Here is a 24,184-nt window from a genome sequence, read left to right on the forward strand (position 1 = left end):
AAATGTTTAGCAATCAATAAGATTAAAATGAAAGAGTTCACACTTAAGCCTGGGATTCAGGCTTCTATTGAAAAGGACAGGCAGGCAAGGGCTCATTTCTGACCTTGAGAAGCAGGTTCCAGCCTCCACCTGCAGGAGCACACAAGGAAGTCCTTATCAGTGCCTCTGGTGCTGTTATCTGAGTAGTCTGGGACTTCAGAAGAAACTCTGGGTCTAGCACACCCTGGAAAACTGTGCTGTGACTTCCCAGATGGGCCTCTTTGCTCTTTTCTCATCTCTTCACATCTATCATCCTCACAGCCAGGCTCTGGGCCATTGGTCTCAGTGAAGTTGTCTTGGCCCTTGGGCAGGAGTTAGTCTGAAAGCACCTGTGACCCAGCGGGTGCATTGCTCAAGGTCCCCACACTTAGGTGTGTCTAGGACTCCCAGGGTGAGGCTCTTGATGCTCTGTCACAGGTCCAGGGTCCAGGCTGCAGGTACGGAAGGGTGATTCATGCCCGGGCTGTCTATTCTCACGGGAGGTTGAGTCACCGAGGGAGGCTGTAGCAGGCACACCTGGGCAGGACTCCTGGCTCTGCCACTTACACTACATGCCACTGATGAGTGAGTCTTGGGCTTTGGTGTCTGCCTCTCCAGTAGTGAGGCCTCCAAAGCATCTTACGATGATGTTGTCAGCCTTCGATTTAGTCAACCCTACAGTAAAAGGCATAACAAAATGGTCCAGGTCTGTGGCATGGACTTGAACAGTGTCTATGACTAAGTCTCATGTTGTCATAGGAGGAGATTTCTGTGCTTCCTTCCCCCCAACATTTGAAAAGGTCTGGAAAAATTTCTGACAGTCACAAAGCGGGAGGTTGTTCCAGTCATGTACTGGGTAGATACCAGGGATGCTATGAAACATTCTAAAATATCCTGAACACACAGGCCATGCACCCGAGCCAACTGAATATGTTGACCACCAAGCTTGACGACATGAGTTTGGTCACATGCTGGAAGGAGACTCCCGTAAGTTGTCTGTTCTTTGCCTCCACAGCATGCCATGGCACGTATGCAGCCATGTACACATACACACAAAATAAATAAATGTAAAAAAAAAACATACAGGAAAACCCTCACCACAGAGTTATCTAGCCGCCAAAGGTAACCATGCTGAGTTCTTACAGCAGAACACAGACATTTAAAGTGATCGCATGCATGTACATGTGAACAGAATGTGATAAACATGTGACAGAGGAAACATGAGGTGTGACTCAGAAAGGCTCCTGGGAGGAAGTACATCCAAGCTGGACATGAGGGGCAGCTGGGAGTTAGGAAAGTGAGGGGAAAGAAAGGGTCCTGAGCCAGAGAAACTGCCAAGGCTGAGATCTGCAGGCTAGACGTAGCCTGAGGCCTTTAGGCACTAAACTTCCATACTGCCTGAATCTAGAAGCGCAAAGTGGGAAGGCGGCTGAGCTGAAAGGTCTTCCAAAGTCACAGGAGAGCCTAGATCTCATCCAGAGAGTCCAGGATGAGAGGGACTGAAGGGAAGGGCCCGGCAGGAGTGTTTTCCGAAGATGCTCCTTAGAAGGGCCTGGAAACAGGGAGGCCATCGAGGAGGCTGCTGAGACCCAGTGGAGAGAGAACCTGTGTGTGGTATCAAGGAGGCCATGAGGTCTTAGCAACAGTATATTTTGAAATTTCTTAGTTAAATATATTTCGTGTGGCGGTGAGGGACAAGCAAGGTGGGGTACAGTACGACTTTGGGGGGTTCTCTCCTTCTACCATGTGGGTCCCAGGCATCAAACTCAGGTCATCAGGCGTGGCAGCATGTGCCTTAAGCTGCTGAGCCATCTTGGCCGACCCTTGCCAACTATTGGATTTGCGAGGTGACAGCTGCGAAGGATGAGGGCCGTCACCCTGGTGATCGTCTCCGACAGCTGGGACTGGTGGTACCCCGCCCCGGCCCCAGAGTGAGGCTACAGGGAAGAAGGTGACCTGGAGCCACAGACCTCTGGAAAAGGGAACCAAATAGGGAACAGGGAACTCCACAAAGGTTGACAGAGATACTTGGGGCCATGGGAAGGGCAGCAGGGGACAGTGGCCTATGCTGCTTAGGGCTTGGAAAGTCCCTCTTTTTTTTTTTTTTTTTTTTTTTTTTTTTGGTTTTTCGAGACAGGGTTTCTCTGTGTAGCTTTGCGCCTTTCCTGGAACTCACTTGGTAGCCCAGGCTGGCCTCGAACTCACAGAAATCCGCCTGGCTCTGCCTCCCGAGTGCTGGGATTAAAGGCGTGCGCCACCACCGCCCGGCGGAAAGTCCTCTTAAAAGAGTAAAAGCCAGATGGACGTAGTGGCACCTGCTTTTAATCCCAGCACTTGGGAAGCAGAGGCAGGAGGGTCTCTGTGGGTTCAAGGCCAGCCTGGTCTACAGAGAGTGAGTACTAGGACAGCCAGGGCTACACAGAGGGCACTGTCTCGAAAAACAAAAAACAAACAAAGTAAAGACAAGCAGAGCCAGAGAATTAAATGGAGCAGGCGAAGCCTTGTGTCAGTAAAGAGACAGCAAAATCCTGTCAGCCTCTGAGCTTCCATCCTGGGACAGGCCATTTTGAGAGCCACATGCCCCTTGACAAACATCCATGCCAGGTAGATTTCATCTGGTTTGATCCAGTCTGCTCTTCAGTGGGTGGACCCTGAGCACCCTCTGAAAGCCCGAAGCGATGTCTAGAAGTCCCCAGGGTCAAGGAATCTTTCCAGGGAGATTTCCAAGCAAGACAAGGTAGTCATCTTCAAAGTGTATTTTCTAGCATTAGTAGGGCATTCAAACTGCAAAATCCCGAGCAAGGGCCAGGTATTGTGGCGCACACCTTTAATCTTAGCATTCAGGAGGCAGAGGCAGGGGATCTCTGAGAGTTTGGGGGCATTGTGATCTACATAGTGAGTTCCAGTCAGCCAGAGCTGAGACCCTGTCTTAAAAAAGAAAGAAAGAAATCTAGGTGTGGTGACCCAAGTCTTTAACTCCAGCACTTGGGAGGTACATTTCTAGGAGTTTGAGGCCAGCCAAGGCTGTAGAGTGAGGCCCTGGCTAAAAATAAATAAATATGTAATAAAATATCTTAATGGGGCTGGAGAGATGGCTCAGTGGATAAGAGCAGAGGACTGGGTTGGTTGGCTTCCTGCACCAACATGGTGGCTTCCAACTCGTTCCAGGTGATGCTCTCTTCTCCAAGAGTACTAAGTACATGCATTGTGCAATACATACATGCAGCCAAAACACTTATACACACACACACACACACACACACACACACACACACACACATACACACACACACACATACACACACATATATACATGTATATATGTATATATATATATAAAGTAAATCTACAAAAAAATTAAGCTCAGAGTGAATACATGGTGCTGGTTTTAAAGCCTGGTCTTAAGATAGTTTGCTATACAACAAATCCCACTAAAGCATCAGCTTCCAGGAACCCTGTGAAGTAGTCTACCAGTAACTTGCTAACTTCCACATCAGCCTTGGTTAGAGAAGGTATTTCGATGAGTAAATGGAGGCACAGAGAAATCTTTACTAGGCAATTTAATAGGCATGCTCAATCAATCAATCCAAACCTTTTTGTTGTTGTTGTTGTTTGAGAAAGGTTTTCTCCCACGGGCTGGGCGGTGGTGGCGCCCACCTTTCTTTTTTTTTCTTTTTTTTTTTTTTTTTGGTTTTTTGAGACAGGGTTTCTCTGTGTAGCTTTGCGCCTTTCCTGGAACTCACTCGGTAGCCCAGGCTGGCCTCGAACTCACAGAGATCTGCCTATCTCTGCCTCCCAAGTGCTGGGACCATAGGAGTGCTCACCACCACTCAGCCAAAGTCTTTTATTTTAAAGATAAGGTTTCATGTATCCCAAGATGACCTCGAACTCATTATCTATTCAAGGAGAGTGTTGAGCTTCTGGTCTGCTAGACTTCACCTCCCAAGTGCCTCAGTTACAAGCCTGTATCCGTTACCATGTCCAGTTAGTATGCTGCTGGGAATCAAGTTCAGGCCTTCGGGCTTTCTAAGCAAGCACTCTACCACTGAATTACATCCTAGCTTTTAAACCAAAGCCAGAGCCTTCCCACATGTCTGCCAGGACCTCTCAGCCAGATCTGGGGTGGGGTGGGGGACACTGAAAGACTCATCCAGGAGGGGCCAAAGAATTGTTCTGTTTCTTTGAGGTTGGGCCTTGCTGTATAGCCCAGGCTGGTCTAGAACTTGTGAACTTCCTGTCTCTGCTGGCCGAGTGCCAGGAAAACAGGCTCCGGAGATGCTTGGAAAAGCTTTAGGCAGGAAATTGGCATTTTCTACCTCTCCTTACACTTTCTGTTTGGTTCGTGGGCCTAAGGGACTGCTTGGATGCTTGGTTGCTCAGCAGGCTCCAGTGTGGAAAGCACCAAGCACCTGGCCACCCTTCCCTTCCAAGGCCCCAGGGAGCAGAGCCTCTGGGTGCAGAGCTCCTTCCTAGGCTGACCTCAGTCCCTCTGTCCCGGCCTGCTTCAAGTCCTTTGTCTGCTCTGCAGCCCAGGACCCCACTATTCTTTCGTTCCAGGCCATAGCTCCTCTCTCCCGACTCGAATCACATAAATTCTCATTGTGATACCAAGACCACACCCACCACTTCCCACTTCGGTTATGCCACCGAACGGTGGTACAGGAGGTTGTCATGGTGAAGTTAGAAGGCTGTCTTAACATTGAGCATATGCTGTGTCTGAGGTCACGCTAAGTGTTTTACACACATGATCTCGAGAAAGGAGTTCACAGGTGTGCTCAACACATGGTGGCTATTTCCATTTCATCCTCAGAATGTCCCCCAGGTGTGAGACACAGCAAGTGCTGGAGCCATACCTAAAGGCCAGTCCTGTGGGCCTGGGTCCTTCCTACACACAAAGCTTTTTCTTTGAGATTTCTCTTTTTTGTTTGTTTGGTTTGGTTTGGTTTGGTTTGGTTTTTCGAGACAGGGTTTCCCTGTGTAGTTTTTTTTGGCCTGTCCTGGATCTCGCTCTGTAGACCAGACTGGCCTCGAACTCACAGAGATCCGCCTGGCTCTGCCTCCCAAGTGCTGGGATTAAAGGCGTGTGCTACCACCACCTGGCATTCTTAACCACTGAGCCATCTCTCTAGTCATTGTACTTGAGTATTTTTATTTTATTTTATTTTAGGCAGAGTCTTGCTATGTAACCTATTCTAGCCTTAAACTCAAGATCGTCCTACCTCAGCCTCTCATGTCCTGGTGAGGACCACTACAACTGACTCAGAGGACATGTTTTGAGCTTTTTGAGGGAGTCTGGCTATGCAGACCTGATGCCTTGAATGTGCCATCCTCCTGTCTCAGGATCCCAAGGGCTAAGATTGCAAGTGTGTGTTACTTCACCTGTCAGTGACTCGGAAAATCCTGTTATATAACATTCCAGCCAGGTGAGGTGATATACATCTGTAATTCAGAGACAGGAGGACCACCATAAATTTAAGACCAGCCTGATCTATATGACAAGTTCCAGGCAAGTCAGGGCTACAGACTGAGACCCTGTCTCAAAAACAAACAAGTCATGCCTTTGATCCCAGTACTCTGGAAACAGAGGTAGGTGGATTTCTGTGAGTCAGAGGGCACCCTGGTCTACATGGCAAGTTCCAAACCAGCCAGAGCTACCTAATAATACCCTGTCTCAAGAAATCAAACAAGCCGGGCGGTAGTGGTGCACACAGCTTTTATCCCAGCACTTGGGAGGCAGAGGCAGGTGGATCTCTGAGAGTTTGAGGCCAGCCTGGTCTATAGAGCAAGTTCCAGAACAGGCTCCAAAGCTACACAGAGAAACCCTTGATAGAATTCCTAGCCACTCCCCCAGCTACATGACCACACATGCGCTGTCCAGTAGCCAGGCAAGATGCTTAGTTCTTTTAGGACCTTACATCCCATGTAATCTGTAATCTGCACACAGTGTGATCACGTAATCTATGCCCATGTGTGGCATAGCTCTGTAAATCCACCTGCGCCTTAAAGAGCCGTGACTCAGACCCCACCCTCTCTCTCTGTTCTGTTCTGTCTCCCCCCCACCATCTCTCTCTCTCTCTCTCTGCACGTGCTCCTTCCCCAGGCCTGGTTCTCTTGTTTCCCACCACCCCTCTTCCTCTTAATAAAGCTCTGATACTGATACTGGGGTTTGTCATGGCTATGACCTTTCCATTCAAGTAACCAGCGCCGGTAACCAGTGCTGGTAACCAACGCCGCTTATTATTCTTATACAGGGTGTCCTGGAACTTGACAGGACAACACCTACTTCCTGCCACTGCCGTAAGGACTGAGTGACCATAGCTGATAAAGTGAGACTGACAACTGCCAGCTGTATTGATCTTTAAACAGTGACAAGTAAGAACAGGAGCCTGCCCTGGGAAGCCCAGATCCTCTTAAAGACCAGTCTTATTCCAGGAGCGTCTGCTCAGCCAAACACCGCACCTGTTGGGAAGAGACTCCCAAGAGGCAGCCCACTCTAGAGCAGGATCTGGAATCCAGAGTGCAGGTCTGGGAGGCCAAGTTCTCAGCTATCAGGAAATCACGGGGATCACTCTAAAAGCAGGGTGTGTTTCTACCACACCACACAGTCCGAGCACTTTCTCTCCTGGAGTCTATTTTAGGTTCTGGGTAAGACCTGGATAATTCTCCCCACATCAGAAGCCACACACTAATCCAGGTATATACTTCAGGCTTTGTGGTCCAGCTGTTTCTGGTTGCAGCTACTCAACTCTGATATCACAGTATAATTCAGCTAGTTTCTTAAATGAACGTATTTAATGCCTATGTTCCAGTAAAATTTTATTTACGAAAATAGGTGGCAGGCCAGGCATGGTGGTACACACTTTTAATCCCAGCACTCAAGAGGGAGTGGTAGGGTAGATCTCTGTGAATTCAAAGGCAGCCTAGTCTACATAGTGAGTTCCAGGCTGTTAATCCCACTGGGTGAGAATAAGACGACTACCACAATTTTTAAGCTAAATTTGAAACAAGCTTTATTGAATACTGGTCAGGACAATGGACACTGGCCAGGTCCATACCCAGGATTCCCAGAGTATGGCATCAAATTACATTAGACAGGGACTTATAAAGGCACAATCCTCAAGGCTATGTACTTCTCACCTTCGTCCAATCAGGGGCAAGCATACATCCCAATGTACTTCCTGCTTGTGTGCTTCCCACCTATATGTGATCCTGTGCAGTTGGGGCAACCAAGCTTGTTTACAGAAGCAAAAACGTGTAGCTTATTATCTTACATGAACAACAGTCCCCAGCATTCCAGGAAGTTTTGTGTCCTTGGGCAAGTGTTTTGTTTTGTTTTAAATAGATATCTCTCTCTTCCTCCCTCTGTGTCTCTCTCTTTCGTTTTTTTTTTAAATTATTTATTTTATTTTGTGTGCATTGGTGTTTTGCCTGCATGTCTGTGTGAGGGTGTCAGATCTTGGAGTTACAGACAGTTGTGAGCTGCCATGTGGGTGCTGGGAATTGGACCCAGGTCCTCTGGAAGAGCAGCCAGTGCTCCTAACCTCTGAGCCATCTCTACACCCCCTCGCTCTTGGTTTTTTTTTGTTTATTTTTTTTTTTTTGTTTTTCGAGACAGGGTTTCTCTGTGTAGTTTTGTGCCTTTCCAGGAACTCACTTTGTAGACCAGGCTGGCCTCGAACACAAGAGATCCGCCTGCCTCTGTCTCCCGAGTGCTGGGATCAAAGGCGTGCGCCGCCACCACCACCACCCGGCTCTCTCGGTTTTTTGAGATTGGGTTTCTTTTTTTTTTTCTTTTTTTGGTTTTTCGAGACAGGGTTTCTCTGTGTAGCTTTGCGCCTCTCCTGGAACTCACAGAGATCCGCCTGCCTCTGCCTCCTGAGTGCTGGGATTAAAGGCGTGCGCCACCACCGCCCGGCTGAGATTGGGTTTCTTTATGTGTCCTTGGCTGTCCTAGAACTAGCTCTGTAGACCAGGCTGGCCTTGAACTCACAGAGATCCACCTGCCTGGAATCTAATAGCCATCAGATTAATGGCCCCCAGATGGTAATTTATGTATCTAGTTAAGGTATCAATGAATCAAGGGCCAATAGTAATTAGCAGAAACAGAAGGGTCAAAGAAACAGCAATGGCTGACATCAGAGTTACTGTCTAGGAGGAGTCCAAACATGAGAATGGGGACCAGTTATTTATTTCATCTCAGGTCTCCTTTTATTGCAATATTTTTGTTTTGAGTATAGCTAGATTATCTCTAATGATCCCCAAATGGTTTGTATAGAAACAACAACTTTCTCTTAAAGCCACATAATAACCTTGTTCTGCATAGAGCAGGTTGAGTGCCCTATCATATTGTAGAACTGCTTCAGCTAAAGAATCTGCCTGTTGATGAATCTTGGTCTATTTGGTTTTAACAGATACCTTTCCTGGTATGCCAACAGGCACTATGTCCGGGAGTTTCCTTTTGACCTACCCTTCCAGCCCTTTGTTGAGAATAAGGGGTGACATTTCTCCTCTGTACCTACTTCCTGCTGAAATTAGGATGCTGTTGTCAGGGCCCAGGAAGGCTGGAATGTTAGCCAAAGGCCAGGAGGGGACTCAGGCAATGGGGCATTCATCAGAAGCATCTGGTTCACTGACCCAGCTGAAGAGACAGGGAGCAATCATATCTGCTGGATTGGTTTACACCAGCTTTTCAACAAGTCCAGGGCTCACAGCTGTTTGGAGCAGTTTGTAGTCAGTAGTCAGCAACTGATTCCTTGATGGTTTCTGTCAGCCTAGTAGAGATCTGCTAGGACATACATATACATACATCTAGGACGAAAGTTAAAGTCTAGGAACTTAAAGAAATCTTACATTTGGAATTTCCAGGCCCATGGTTCTGGTAGTTGGGGGAGGGGAGGAGTCCTAAGTCCAGGGGAAAGAGAGAGAGAGAGAGAGAGAGAGAGAGAGAGAGAGAGAGAGAGAGAGAGAGAGCTCCCACCCTCAGGAATAGGCAGGTGGGGAAACTTTACTGGTCTCTGGCATCTTGCTTCTTAGGCAGCTGGTTCAAGTCTCCCTCGACTCTGCCCCTCTTCATCTGAGTCCTCAGTGTGATTGTTCTGCCTAACCTTATCCTGCCTTGCCATAGGCCAGACAGCTTTATTATCAACCAATGGGAATAATACATATTCACAGCTTACAGGAGGATCATCCCACAGCATAGTTCTGAACACATTAAAGAATTTGATCATTTATAAGGTGACTGACAATGAATTTGTATATCTTAATAATCTTTAACAGTTTACTATTAAGTTTGTAGCTTTTATAAGATTAGAATTTGCCTTTTTGTTCCTATTAAGTTTAGTCTTAAAAAAACAATTTTTGAATTGAAGCTTGTTCAGTACCAAAATAAAACTTTATTTATTTATTTATTTTGGTTTTTCGAGACAGGGTTTCTCTGTGTAGCATTGCAGCCTGTCCTGGAACTCACTCTGTAGCCCAAGCTAGCCTCGAACTCACAGAGATCTCCCTGCCGCTGCCTCCTGAGTGCTGGGATTAAAGGCGTGTGCCACCACCGCCCGGCCAAACTAAAACTTTAAATCATATATACAGTCCAGGGAAGACTGGAAACTTTATTTTCCTAGTCCTTTCATAGCATACCATTACAAAAATTAATCACAGTTTCTTTAATGACTCAGTTTATCAATAGCTAAAGTTTAACAAAGTTAGAAAAGGAGGCTAGACATACTGCTTAAGTCAGTCTCTGTTAGCCTGAACAGAGCTTAGGTAAGGAGGGACTTTCTATAAGCTTTTGCCAGACTGCTTAGGTCATTGTCTTGAAGCATCATAAAATAGGAATATTCCAGTTTCTGGTGTTTAGTGTTTTGTGTTCATAGCTATGGCCCCAACTTTTTAGTCTTTTATTTATTTGTTTTTATTATTTTTTGTTTGTTTATTTTTTGAGACAGGGTTTCTCTGTGCAGCTCTGGTTGTCCTGGAACTCACTCTGTAGACCTGGTTGGCCTGGAACTCACAGATATCCCCCTGCCTCTGCCTTCTAAGTGCTGGGATTAAAGGCGTGCGCCACCACCTCCTATCCAATTTAATTAAAAAAACAAACAAACCAAAAAAAAAAAAAAAAACCTCCAAGATTTCCTTTTAAAGAAATTCAAAAATCTCTAAACTGTGAGTTCCTGCAATATCAAAAATAAAGTGCCCTTTTTAAAATGCCCTTTTTTACTTCAAGAGGGAAGCAGCAGTGCCCAGCCATAGTCTGGACAAGGCAAAACCAAAGTCCGACCGTGCAAATAGCTCAATGATCAACATCTGGGATTAGCTCAGGATTCTCTGAGCTTCCTCCCAGGCCCGTGGTCCTAATCATCCTCTCATGTCAGACATCACAGGTGTCTGACATGGTCTGCACTTGGCTGTGCTGGGGGAGGAGGTCTTTTGCTCCACCCCTTGGTATCTCTATAAATACCCTGGGGCAAAGACAGTCAGGGCCCGTTGGAAAAGGTTCCAGGTCCTTTCGAGGCTATCCCTTATTTTCTATCTGTTCATCTCCACAATCTAAATCCTTCTATCTAATATTTCCTGCTGCTCTTACTCAAGAAAACTCTGGGGGACTGTGGGGTTGGTGGGTAAACGCCCCGCACACAACCCACAAGCTTACATATTTCGCACCTTTATCCAATTAGGGGCAAGCATACATCCTGATATACTTCCTGCCTACATATCTCTCCCACCTATGTGTGAGCAAACAGATTCTGTACTGTTGGGGTAACCAAACTTGTTTATAGAAGCAGAAAACATGTGGTTTGTTACCCTACTTGAACAACAGTCCCCAGCATTCCAGGAAGTTATCTGTCCTTAAGCAAGTGGGACTTACAGGTTAGAGACATTTCTGTTTTATAGATCTCTTAAGCACAGTAATTTAAACTTAAAACATAACTTTAGCCATCACAAGGCCAGCCAGGGAGACATAGTGAGACTGTCTCAAAAACACAAAAACAAAATAAAACCAACCAAAAATAGGTGGTGGACCAGATTTAGCCTGGAGGCCATAGTTTATTTCTATGTGTGATCAATAATGACACAGAGAAGTGTGTATAAAAAAGTGATATTTCTTTAATTTAAAGTTGTGACCCGGAAAGAACAAGTTAGCTTCAGTAACCTAGGCTTCCTTTTTATACACAAATGGAACAGATACAACATTGGCTCAGATTTCCAACCCCAGAGTAGAACCAAACTGGGTCACACATCTTTTGGAAGCTCCCACAGCAACCCTGCTGGAGCCGAGAGGCTCCACTTGGGGAAGGGGCCCCACCTCACTCCCCTCTCTGTAGCTGGCACTACATGCCTCCTTGGAGAACGGGACAGCGGGTAGCCACCTCCTGTCTCCAGGGGGCCTCTTGGACCACAGAGTGGCGCTAAGCATCTCTGTGTGTGCATGCCTGGAAGGGCAGCTTGGTTAAGATCTGGAACTTTGCTGTAGCCACTGCTCACGAGAGGCCCAGTTATGGTGCAAAATGGCAAACGCGATGGTGATGTGAGGAGACTGAGGGCTCGGCACTCAACGGCACGTCTGAAATGGTACAGACAAACCCCGTCTGGCCGAGGTTTTTGTAAGTGCCTCAGAGAAGGTAGGAAGGCAGACGCGTCCTTCAGCCTTCGGAGGCTGTGCCCTATTGGAGGAGCACAGAATGAAAAGGGCACACTTGCTTCACCCCTCCCACCTCTTACACTCGAGGACAGTCCTTGCTTTGGATTCACTTAGCCGGTGGGGGGGTGGGGGTGGGGCTTCTGCAGCACACCAGGCCCTGAGAAAGGAGCACGGGAGGGGGGGTCTAGGTGGGACGCTGAGCAGGGCTCTAGTGTGCCCTGTACTTCAGGTGTGTGGTCCAGCAGAGAGGAGAGAAGGGTGGCCACAGAGCCTGCAGCCCTCCCAGAAAGGGTTCAGCTATAGAATAAATATGACTGGCTAGAAAACAGAATAAAAATTAGAGGGTCACCTCAAGTGCACTGCAGCAGGAAACAGGACTCCCCACAGGGTTTGCCTCCCAACCCTGACAGCACCTGAAGCCCGTGTCACAGTCGGGGTGGGGGTGGGGGTGGGGCAAACTACGGACAGCCGCCCAGGGGTGTCATGGAAGACTAGAGATGGCCAACCCATTCCCACCACACAGCATTCCTGAGCCAAGCTGGCTGCATGCATCTCAGGGCATTTCCAAGAGCTGGGCTGTGCCTGGATGGGTGTGGCACACAGCAGTAAGGAGAGTCCCCTGAGAACGGAGGCACAGTGAGAGGATGAAAGGGCTAGGCTTGCCCAGCGGCGCCGGGAGACATTCTTACGTGGGTGTTATTGCATTTCTGGGCAGCACCACTGGCAGGATGGCACTAAAAAAGGTGGCACACCTGAGGTGGGGCAGCCCATGGAAGATCCAGTGAGAGCCAGTCTGTCTTTAAAGTTGTCCTAGACTGAGTCAGGGGGATGTCTCAAGCCTTAGATCGCGACAACATTTGTCCCATCACCAGATACACACTCCCAGCTAAATCTTCCAGATTTCAACAAGGCAGTTCCGGAGGCTGAACTAAAGAGACTGGGTCCCAGGAGCCCAGCCATTTCCTTTGCCCAGTCAGTCTCCTTCATTACTCTCAGACTAATAAGCCCCAAATATCTGTCCAAGAGGGAGCTATCCACATGGCCCACTTAAAGCCACTCACAGAAACCACTTACAATTCCACAGACGTTTCCCTCAATCACAGCAGAGCACTGGTTTGACCCCTGCCCTCACTGGATGATGCTGTCCGGCTGCCCATTCTGGGCCATCTGTCCAGGGTCAGGGGCTGGGGCCGGGGTGGGTGTGTTACTCTGCAGGTAGCGTCGGAAATCTTTAATCATGGGCCGGAGGACCTGGATGAGGACACTCAGGGCTGCCTGGGTGCCCTCCATGGCCTGGGCCTGCCGCTCCTGGGCACAGGCCTGCACCTCCTGGGAACGCCGGATCATCTGTAGCAGGTCATTCTGCTGCTCCAGGTGCTGGGCGATTTCCTTTATGTGGAGGTTGGTGACCCGCTGCTCCTGGATCAGCTTGGCTGAATTGAGGGCAATGCGGCTCTTTAGTGCCTGCGGTTTGACGGATGTGTCTGCGTGCTGGGCCAGCATCTCCACAGGCGCCTCGGTTGGCAGGGTCTCCTCCTGAGGAGCCTCAGCTGTGCAGTACTCCACCACGCCCTCCTCCAGTGTGTGATAGGTGGTCTCGGTGGGGACTGCCGAGAAGAAAGAACAAAGGCGGAAGAAGGTCATCTTTCGGAAGGGACGGTGCCGGCCCTGCAACACTGGAAGGGGCTATGAAACCCTGTGCAGCAGGAGGCAGAGGGGAGTTCAGGCCGCCCTGGCTGCAGTGACATAAAACACAGTCTCTGAGAGGTTCAGCTCTTTGTTCCTCAAGGCTGGGATGGAACCCAGGACTTGTATATGCTAAGCATGTGCTCTATCATCGAGATACTTCTCCAACCAGGTTCCAGGATTTTACTCTATTGGTAGCCAATGAGAAGCCCCCAGATCTGACAAGTGCAGAGATGCCAACAATAATGCCAGCAAAATCTTAGAATACTCATGTACCACTCTGTACTCATTAGCTCAAGAAATCCTCCAAATGACAAGAGATGGACACGTCTTCAATTTCAGAAATGATGAAATAGAACCACTTCTCTGTGCTGCTTTGAGCTAAGTCTATCCCTTCTGTGTGGCCAGTTAAAGAGGAAGGGCCACTGCAGGTCACATGTCCAGAAAATGCCTCCTTGTCTCTTTAATCACTTTGGTTCTTAAGATAACTAAACATCCAACCAGGTGGTGATGGCACACACCTTTAATCCCAGCACTAGGAAGGCAGAGGCAGGTGAATCTCTTAGAAGTCAGCCTGGTCTACAGAGTGCATTCCAGGACAGTCAGGGCTACACAGAGAAACCCTGACTCAAAAAACAAAACAAACCTAACATCTCCCCCCACCCCCGCCAAAAAAAAAACCAAAACCGAAACCAAAACCAAAAAAAACAAAAACCCAACCCCTAAACATTCTAGAAGATGCTGCTCCAGAACAGTACCTGACTTGGACCAGCATTTTTCCTCCTCTTCCCACCTCATACGGACTGGAGAAAGACGCGGGGAGAGCACACACCCACACACCCACACACCATTGAGAATCTGGTGGATACAGTTCAAAGCTATCATGACCGAGCAGAGTTCACAGTTGTGGGCACACATCCTTATCTCAAACACAAAACCTAACCAAAGTTAGCTCTGTTATCACTCATTGACTAGAACCTTAGAAGGGACATTAGGTATTTGGGCCTCTATGTATGTGGGAGATGTCAATCTTGTTTCTCTTTTTAAAGACTGTGTCTACATGTTCACAATATGTAGGTACACACGTGTGTGCACACACGTGTGTTTGTGTACATATGGAGAGTGATCAGAAGACAAACTCAGGTGTCATTCCTCAGGTGCTGCCCACATCCTTTCTTTTTTCTTTTCTGAGACGGAGTCCCTTCACTGGTCTGGACCTCTCCAAATAGGCTGGCTGGCTGTTGAGCCCTAGGGATCCATCTCTTGAATGCTAGGATTATGAGTGTGTATCTCCATCTCCTATTTCCCCTACCCTGGAATGCCATCAACTGTATGTTCCCCTCACACCACGAAATCCCTCTCCTCTTGTGAGTCCTTGGGTTTTCTCATGGTAAAGCTATTCATACACATACACACACACACACACACACACACACACACACACACACACACACTATACCTCATCTGTCCTAGTAGAATATAATTGGCTTATATATTTAATTTTCACAGTGCTAAGCAAGTATTCTACCACTGAGGTATCTCCCCAGTCTTCAGGGAATGTTAAATACTTTGGTATTTCTTGTGCCCAGCATAAATTTCTTGATGAATGGACGAATAGATAAGAATCATGAAGATCCTGAGAAGTGCCTGGTGAATGTTTGTGTATTGAAAATACAGAATATTTTTGTGCAGAATGGATGTCTCACTTGGGCAGTATTATTCCTAGTTAGTTATTCAACAAGTATATCCTGGCTGCCTACTGATACAGCAGCTCCTAAGTCCTGTGGGGCTACAGACAGTCTCTGTCTTCAAGACTGCATAGGTCAGGTCAGCAAGCGGAAGTCATGGATATCCAGCTATCCACATGCTGAGGAAGTCCCCAAAAGAACAAGATCACCTCTGTCTGGAGAGTTCTTGGAAGGCCTCATGGTCTTTCAAGATCGCCATCTGACTTTTGACCCTTGGCGGCCAATTTGCCCCAGGCTGCCCCAGCACTAGCTGGCCCTTCCCATAATTGCAGCTGAACTGAGCAGGAGAGGTCACTCACTCTGTGTCAGGGTGACCGTGGCTGCAGCTGCCGTGGCTGTGGGTCCGAGGGCCACGGGATGGATCTCAGTGGTACTGGGCAGGCTGATGATGGTGGCCTCACCCAGCAAGTTACAGATGCGCTGTTGCATAGGGGTCAGCAGTACAGGAGCTATGGCTGTGCCACTGCCACCGCCTGTCCCAGGTCCACCAGCTCCATCCTCTTCCTTGGGCCCTGGGGCCTCGCCACCTTCGACAGCAGCTCGGACTTGGGCAACCTTGCGACGGACCTCGGTCTTGAGGTCAGACCACTTCTTCTTGACTTCGGGCAGCTCTCTACGGCAGGTGGCCACAGCGTTGACTCTTCTCAGGATGCCATGCCAGGCTGCACTCTTGGCAGCCAGAGGGACCCCAGCATTGAAGTGGTTCACCAGCAGGTGCTTCTTCAGCTCTAGTTCTTCCACGATGATCTCCACCTCCCGCTCTGAAAAGTTCATCTTCCTCTTCTTGGCTGGGACAGCCATGGCCTCCCCTTTTCTCTTTTTAAAGAAATTATAATGCCCTTAACAACCCCAATTACCCTTCTCTTCTTTTTCAGCCTCGCCTCTCGCCCCCCCTCCCGCCCCCAAAAAGGGGGACAGGCAAGGCTTGCTCTAGGCCAAGCACCAGGCCTTAAGTAATCCCCCTCGCTACGCAAAGTGCGTAGGGCCCAGCCCTGACCGGCCCGACCGCCGCCAGCCAGCTGCGTAATGGCTTCCTGAATCTGCCTCTTCCGCCGGGGTGTGCGGAGATCCGCCCACTTCCCTTCTTCCCGCCCCGCGACCATCCCTGGGGAGCCCCGCCCTCCAGGTCGGCGTGGCTCAAATGCCTCGCCGATCACTGGCTCTCCAGGCCTGCCATTTCTCTCAAGGACACACCTATTTGCTAGAACTGGCTTGGTCATTGGCCTAAAGGCATGTCTGTCGCGTCAGGGCGTCCGCCCACATGGCCTTTATTCACTTCCATTGGGAAATCAGCCTGTCGTTCAATTGTTTGTATTGCGACTATTACGTTGTTAAATTCAGCTATTTTATTGGTAGGTTAGGAGACTACTAGAAACCAGCCTCCTGATTTTGATTCGTGTTTTCGGTCTTGAGTCGTCAACCCATTAAATTTTGATTTTATTCAGTGGTGCTAAGTGTCTTCTAACTTCAGTCCACAGTTGCTCTCATACAAATCTCATTTCCACGGATAGCTACGATCTCTCTCCGGACACAACCGCTCCTCCCAGCCTCATCATTCCGCAGTCTAAACAGGGCTTCTGAATGGGAATTGGACGCGGGACCTTCTGCTTGCGTATTACCCCGCTTCGGCTAATGCCCGCCGCTCTCAGTTTGAATCGACTCAGAGCCAGCGTGGTGGCCACGCCCCCTCATTGATTCCCGGAGCCGCCATCCCGGCCTGTGATTGGCCGGCAGTGTGCCAGGGGGCGCGGTCAGAGCCGCGGCGCGCGGCGGGGCGGGGTTCCCGGAAGCGGCCCCTCCCTCCAGCCTGCCGGCTTCGCGGAGCCCGCGCTCGCCGTCTCAGGAAAGCCGGCGTGCTTCCGCGCTCCGGTTTCTGCCTGCCGCCCTCAGCCCCGCGTCCGGCGCCCCCGCCTCGCGCCCGATGGTGAGCAGTGTGTTGTGCCGCTGCGTGGCCTCCCCGCCGCCGGACGCCGCCGCCGCCACCTCGTCGTCCGCCTCGTCGCCGGCTTCTGTAGGGGATCCGTGCGGCGGCGCCGTCTGTGGCGGCCCGGACCACCGGCTGCGCCTGTGGAGCCTCTTCCAGACACTCGACGTCAACCGCGACGGCGGCCTCTGTGTCAACGACCTGGCGGTGGGGCTGCGGCGCCTGGGACTGCACCGCACGGAGGGCGAGCTCCGGGTACGATTGCGTGCGCCGTCCGCGCGGGCTGGGAGGGTCCGGGAGGGCCTGCAGAGCGACCCGCGCCGCGGGGGACGGGCCAGGACCCCAGGGCCTCCCAGGCAGTCCTCTGGAGCTTGTCAGGTTTGGGGGGACGCGGCTGGAGCTAAGCGGGACCCCTGGCGTTGGGAGGTAGTGTCCCTTGACTGACAGATGGGAAGGGCACTCACACCGTGCTGAGCGGAGGGCTCCTCAAGTGGGTGCGCGGGCCGTGAGAAAAGCTCGTCATGGATGCAAGTGGACACCCTTGGCTCTCTTTGATGAGCAGAAAGCCCCTTCTTGCTCCCACTTTCCTTAGGGCAGAAGGACAAATCTCAAGAATGCCTTCTGGACCTCAAGGCCAAGTTGGTGCCAACCCTGCCCCCACACCCAGGCTCCTATCCATCCATTCTCATCGTCACCCCACCCGTTTCCATGCCACCGGGGCCCCTCATCTGGTTGCTCGCAGAAACATGTGGGTGTTGTGGGGAAGAAAAAATGGGAACTGGGGTTCTAGGCAGATCTACGTGGATGTGGGTGGTGAGGAGAGAACAGTTCTTTCTTATAACTTAGGCCCAGCCCCCCCACTGCTGTTCCAGAACACTGGGTCAGGATCCCTTTGCGGAGTTGGAGTGTGGATACGTTAAAGAATCTGAAGGAAGTTTCTGTTTTGTTTTTTTTTGTTTTGTTTTGGAGAAAGGGTTTCTCTGTAGCGCTGACCGTCCAGGAAGTAGCTCTATAGACCAGGCTGGCCTCGAACTGACAGAGATGTGTCTGCCTCTGCCTCCCGACTGCTGGGATTAAAGGCTTGGGCCACCGCCTCTGGGCTGGAACATGTTTCAAAAAGTGAAGGTGTACTTCTAAGGGTATAGTTGGCTGGAGTGGGGTGGGCCAAATCGGGGAGACAGGGGCGGAGAAATGGCCATCTATCTCTGCGTCTGCACGAAAGAGAAGTGCTGTCTGTCCTTCCTGCACAAGAGGCCCTTGAGCAGTGGCTTTTTCTTCCCTTCTGTTTCGTGACTGGTTTTCAGTTTGACTTTAGCTGTGAGTGCCCTTAACCATCATTATTGTGGCCTAGCCTGGCATACAATCTGTGTGGTTCTACTGAGCAGTTTGCCTAGTAACCTGTTTCTTCCAAAGATCCTGTTTGGTTCCTTTATATGTACAGTCATTAAGAATTTCATAGCCAAGTATGAAAACCTGGTAAGGTGGCAGTGAATCATGACAGCTTGTTGCTTGGGTGGCCACACATAAGGTGTCATATCCAAGGTAATCTTGGATCAATATCCAAGATATTTAACCTACTTAGGATCAGCGTAGGAAGCCCAAGGACGGCACTGTGTACTGTAGAATCCTTGGGTTAAGCCCAAGAGATTTAAAGATAAGATTTCTCTATGTAACCAGGTTGGCCTTGAACTCACAATACTCCTAGCTTTAAAAACAAAACCAAGAAACTTTTTTTAAAAAGTTAGTTTTAGGGGCTGGAGAGATGTCTTGCCAGTTAAGAGCACTGACTGCTCTTGCAGAGGTCCTGAGTTCAATTCCCAGCACCCACATGGTAGCTCACAACCATCTATAACTGGATCTGATGTCCTCTTCTGTCATGCAAATAGAGCACTCATATGCATAAGTAAATCTTAAAAAAAGGAAACCAATTTTAAAAAAGGTTAGTTTTATACAGAATAGTGTTCTGAGCTGGCTATTACCCCATATACATCTAATGAATCATTTTTCTTTCTTTTTTTTTTTTTTGGTTTTGTTTGTTTGTTTGTTTGTTTTTTTGGATTTTTGAGTCAAGGTCTTGCTGTGTAGCCCAGGCTGTCCTGGAACTCACTATGTAGACCAGACTAGCCTTGAACTCAGAGATATGACTGCCTCTGCCTCCCAAGTGCTAGGATTAAAGGTCATCTTTTGAAGATAGGATAGCTAAACTCAGAGAATCTGAAGCCCATATGGCCTTTATTCAATTGTTGGTATTGCGAATATTACGTTGTTAAATTCAGCTATTTTATTGGTAGTTTAGGAGACTACTAGAAACCAGCCTCCTGATTTTGATTCGTGTTTTCGGTCTTGAGTTGGTCTTGAGAGAATCTGAGTTTAGCTGGAGGGGTTAGTGCAGCCTGGAGGTCCCAGTGAACCTTCTTCTCTTAGGAACCTACACAGTTGTCTGTGGTATCAGGTACATTGAGGACAACTGGCTGTGGGAGTGTGTGCCATGTTTACACCAAGCTTTGTGACTGTACAGGAATCACAATGTTCTGGAATTCATGGCACATCTGATATTGATCAATCCATTTTTTTGGCAGTGATCTTGGAGTAAAGGCAAATAAGGAGAAAGTGACCGTTCTCCAGTGCTAAGAGGAAGCTTGTTTGTTTGAGACATTTTCTTGCTCTGGTAGCTCAGGCTCAGAACTCACTATATAGCCCAGGCTAGCCTCAAATGCACAGCCATCTTCCTACTCCGTGTCCCTGTCTGTCTGCCCCGCCCCTCTGTCCTGGATTGTAGTTATGAGCCACCACTCAGGTAAAAGAGAACCTTTTGGTTAACCTAAAGAGCTTAACTCTCTGTGGTTACTTTGACTCTACAATATTTGACTCTTTGACTGACCTAAGTTGTGTGACTTGAAACTTTTTTTTAAGCAGATTGAACATAGATTTTGTTTTTTGTTTTTCTTTTTTTTTTAAGATTTATTTATTTATTTATTATGTATACAGCATATATGACTGCAGGCCAGAAGAGGTTACCAGATCTCATTACAGGTGGTTGTGAGCCACCATGTGGTTGCTGGGAATTGAACTCAGGACCTCTGGAAGAGCAGTCAGTGCTCTTAACCTCTGAGCCATCTCTCCAGCCCTGTTTTTTTGTTTTTCTAAACAGGGTTTCTCTGTGTGGCTTTGCGCCTTTCCTGGAACTTGCTTTGTAGACCAGGCTGGCCTCCAACTCACAGAGATCTGCCTGGATCTGCCTCCTGAGTGCTGGGATTAAAGGCGTGCGCCGCCGCCGCCGCCGCCGCCGCCGCCGCCGCCGCCGCCGCCGCCGCCGCCGCCGCCGCCACCACCACCGCCCGGCGAACATAGATTATTGAGTCAGAGTGGGATATCCTAAAAATTTTTTGTTTGTTTGAGACAGGATTTCTTTGTGTAGCCATGGCTGTCCTGGAACCCAACTCCCGGGTTGGCTTCAAACCTACCTCTGCCTCCTGAGTGCTGGAATTAAAAGTGTGTGACACTACCACCTCATTCTAAAAGGATTTTTTAAAATATATATATTAATTTGAGTTATTGATTTAATATTAACTCCGAGCTCTTCTAGTTTTTAAAAAAAAATTAAGTTAGCATACCAAGTAATGTGTGTCATTGGGGCATCTTCATATGCACTTCATTAATATTTCCTTTTATTCCTCTCCCTCCCTCTCTTCCGGTTTTGAACAACTTAAATTGTTATGTGGCTTTGAGAAAGATTAGAAGTGATTCACTTTATTAGTTTATTGCCTTTGGGGAAGCATTTTAGCATTGGAAAGAAAAAGATGTTCCTTTCTGTAAATAACTAGGCCATAGCAAGACACCCCACCTCATGCACACACCCCCACCACTTCCTGTTGAGTTCATTACTGTTCGCTGCCTAAGGAAAAAGGCAGCGCTGTTGTTTTTACAGAACTGGTAAGAGCCAAAGAACTTGGGGGCCCTCTGGGTAGAAGTGGGTGCCTGCTGTGGGATAAGCCTTGACAAACAGTGCAGTTGGAAGCTGCTTCCCGTGGCCCCTGGGAAACTAGTCTGGGGTGGAGGTTTTCACAGGAATCAGCGGTGAGCTGTTATCAGCAGATGCAGTGAACTGGGGTCATGTGACTCCACAAAGCCTCCTAGCCTGTAACAGCTTGAAGTGAAGTTTTCTTTTAAAAATAAACCAGCAAGTTTTGCCTTCTGCCTTTGTTCCAGAAGAGACTGAGACAGAAAAATTACTTAAAATGGAAATGGGCAGAGAAATTCATGGCAGTCAGCCAGGGAAATTTTCTTTGTAAGGGGCATGTGAGGAAGAAGCCTGTCTTGGGACAAAAGGAAGGGAAGGTTTATTAAAGAGAATAAAAGATGATGTCACCGGTAGTGACTTTGGGAGATGACACTCAGCCTGGGCTAATTATAGCATTGACTATTTCAGGCATTTTCATGTGACCAAACAAAATTTATGCCTTAAAACAAGTTTAAAACAGGTTAGGTGGCTGTGCGGCAATGGCACTCGCCTTTAATCCCAGCACTCAGGAGGCAGAGCCAGGCAGATCTCTGAGTTCAAGGCCAGCCTGGTCTACAGAGCGAGTTCCAGGACAGGCACTAAAACTACACAGAGAAACCCTGTCTCAAAAAAACCAAAACCAAAAAAACAAAACAAAACATAGGTTAGGACTTGGCAGCCAAGGAAGAAAGCAGTTTGTTTTACCTGTAAACAGTTGTGCTTCTCTCTAGATAACATTTGTGGGCTCTCACGGCAAGGGTTTCTTCATTCAGGAGAACATTCTAGATGCCATGTTGTTTTCTGATCTAAAGACTTGTGTGTATGGCTTGAGTCCTACAAAAACAAACATGATAGTAACATGATTTTACATCATTTTACAAGGGAAGAAAAAGCCATCCAAAATGATGATGCCTTTAGTGGTAGCATGATGCCTTTAGTTTCAGGTTAGAGTGGCGGGGCAGGAAGATCACTTGAGTTTAAGAGTTTAATGCCAGCTTGCCATATATTGCAAGGCATGCTCCTCTCATCTTTAATGAAGTGAGATCCAAACCTGGCCTTTGGGGAGAACATGAGAAAGGGGAGGTCAAACCACAGTCTTGTGTAACCTAAACAAGTGATGTACCACTGAGCCACATCCCTAGCCCAAGATACCCATTCAGAACCAACCATGGTGCTTCCAAAGTACAACTTTCAAGGTTTTCCCAAGCATCCCCTGTCAAAGAGCAAGAGCCCACCCTGCCCTGTCTCTTTCCCTGACCTGAGTAGTATGCACAGGAGGCAATCTCTGGTGACTTGAAATCATCAAATGAAAGATTGTTACTGTTGAGCTGGTATTGTTTAACCAGACAGCATCCCTAAACTTCCTACCTTCTTCCGGTTGGCCCAAACTAGACAGATTTAGATAAGATAGTCTTGCCTATAGAAGAAAGGGCTTATTTTTTGAGACAGGATCTCATTTACTCCAGGCTAGGCTTGAACTTGCTATGTTTCTGAGACTAACTTTAGAACTTCTAATCCTTGAGTGCTGGGATCACAGGTACGTGCCACCATGCCTGGTACAGGGCTTTGTACATGTTAGGCAAGCAGCCTGCCAATTGAGATACTCCCAGTCTCCTCCCACCCCCTTTGGGTGGAGACAGGGTTTTTTGTAGCCCTTACTGGCTTGGAGCTTGTTTCTATTCTCCCGACTCAACCTCAGAGTGCTAGGGTTACAGGTGTGAGCTTTATGCCCAGCTAAGGAAGAGCCTTTGTCTTGGGAAGGGGACAGGCATCCTTGGGAATAATGTAATGGCGTATTTGGAAAAGATTAGACTGAGTGTATTTATTAAATTGATTGTGCTGTATTGTTGCCAAATTGGTTATTGGCTCAAATTCATGATGATGGGGCCAATTTGAAAAGTGGGTATATATTTGAAACTGGGCATAGTGGCACTCAGGAGGCTAATGGAAAAGAGTTGAGAGTTCAAGGCTACCTGAGGTGCATAGTGAATCCTTGCCTCCAAAGTAATACCCCTAAAAGCTGATACTCAGAAACATGGACCAAAGTAATGTGGAGGAATACTCCCTAGTCTATCTGAAAAGTGGAGCTTCACAGATGCATTCCTTTGTTCAGAGAATCACTAATTGCTGAACTCTCCCAGAAACCACATGGGAAGGGAGCAAACAGAGCCTCTTCTGGACTTCATTTATAGTCCAGCTAAATACAGCTGTGGGGTAAAACAAAACTGTATTGGTATAAAGCTGATCTCGTTACACTAAGTGCATAGAATTTACCCATTTCCTTTTAGAATTGGGTTTCCTTTTCTTTTTCCTTTTTCCTTTTTTTTTTCTTTCAAGACATGGTTACTCTCTGTAGCCCTGGCTACATATGCTGGAACTCATAGGTAGACCAGGCTGGCCTTGAACTCACAGAGCTCTACCTGCCTCTGTCTCCCGAGTGCTGGGATTAAAGGCATGTGCCACCACACCTGGCTTAGAATTTAGGGATTTGAAAGAGTCACTGACCACCAAAGTCATGCATGCAGTTACTCTTCAGCTTTCCACTTGAAGGAGGATCCTCCTTGTGGCATCCTTCAAGGATAGTCATCTAATCTGTGACCTGGATCATGCTCTTTGTTATGAGACCTATGGTCTTATATCAGTTATTCACATGCTAAAAAGTGCCTTCAAGAACAGAAGAGCAGTCATGCAGGAATCCTTGAGGAATCTAGAAACTAATGTCCTTATATGAAAATGTCAACATGAAACCCATTATTTTGTACCCTGAAAAAAATTACTTAAAAAGAAAAAAAAATTTAATAAAATTTTGAAAACCACCAGTCGTGGTGGTTTACACCTGTAATCCCAGAGTTTAGGAGGCTGAGGCAGGAATATTGAAACCAGCTTAGGGTACATAGTGTGAGACCTTGTTGACCTCTGCTCCCAACACACATACAAAAGTTGGGAGACTTGTGTTATCTTCCCATGATATCTGCTGATCCTACTAAAGCTGTAGGCGTTAGCATGCACATCTCACATAATACACCTGGCATACATTTTATGGCTTCCTGGGAGTTATAGTACAGTATTTGCCAAGACTCAGCCAAGACAGAAGTCAGTCCAGAGAAGAGCATGCATTTTATGGCCTGTCTATATAAAATCCCGAATAGGGTTATCCATAGAGACAGAAA

General features: G+C 48.0%; 2 protein-coding genes across 3 annotated transcripts in view; one reads left to right on the forward strand and one right to left on the reverse strand.

The window, feature by feature from the left end:
* Positions 1-11,097: 11,097 nt before the first annotated feature.
* Positions 11,098-16,119, reverse strand: Naif1 (nuclear apoptosis inducing factor 1). The gene is made up of 2 exons (XM_052723886.1): positions 15,390-16,119; positions 11,098-13,263 (listed from the first exon to the last, which is right to left on the reverse strand). The coding sequence occupies exons 1-2, from the start codon at positions 15,889-15,891 to the stop codon at positions 12,785-12,787; spliced, it is 981 nt and encodes a 326-aa protein (XP_052579846.1). The 5' UTR covers positions 15,892-16,119; the 3' UTR covers positions 11,098-12,784.
* Positions 16,120-16,893: 774 nt separating this feature from the next.
* The window catches only part of Slc25a25 (solute carrier family 25 member 25), a 35,557-nt gene continuing 28,266 nt past the window's right edge, over positions 16,894-24,184 (forward strand). For both annotated transcript variants that reach the window (XM_052723879.1, XM_052723880.1), the window contains exon 1: positions 16,894-17,269. In XM_052723879.1, coding sequence (XP_052579839.1) covers positions 17,012-17,269 — 258 coding nt within the window. In that variant the 5' untranslated portion in view covers positions 16,894-17,011. The remainder of the gene's footprint in view (positions 17,270-24,184) is intronic.

Source organism: Peromyscus californicus, unplaced genomic scaffold, assembly GCF_007827085.1.
Source record: "Peromyscus californicus insignis strain IS unplaced genomic scaffold, ASM782708v3 Scaffold_7__1_contigs__length_154581171, whole genome shotgun sequence".
In the NCBI taxonomy this organism is placed as follows: Eukaryota; Metazoa; Chordata; class Mammalia; order Rodentia; family Cricetidae; genus Peromyscus; species Peromyscus californicus.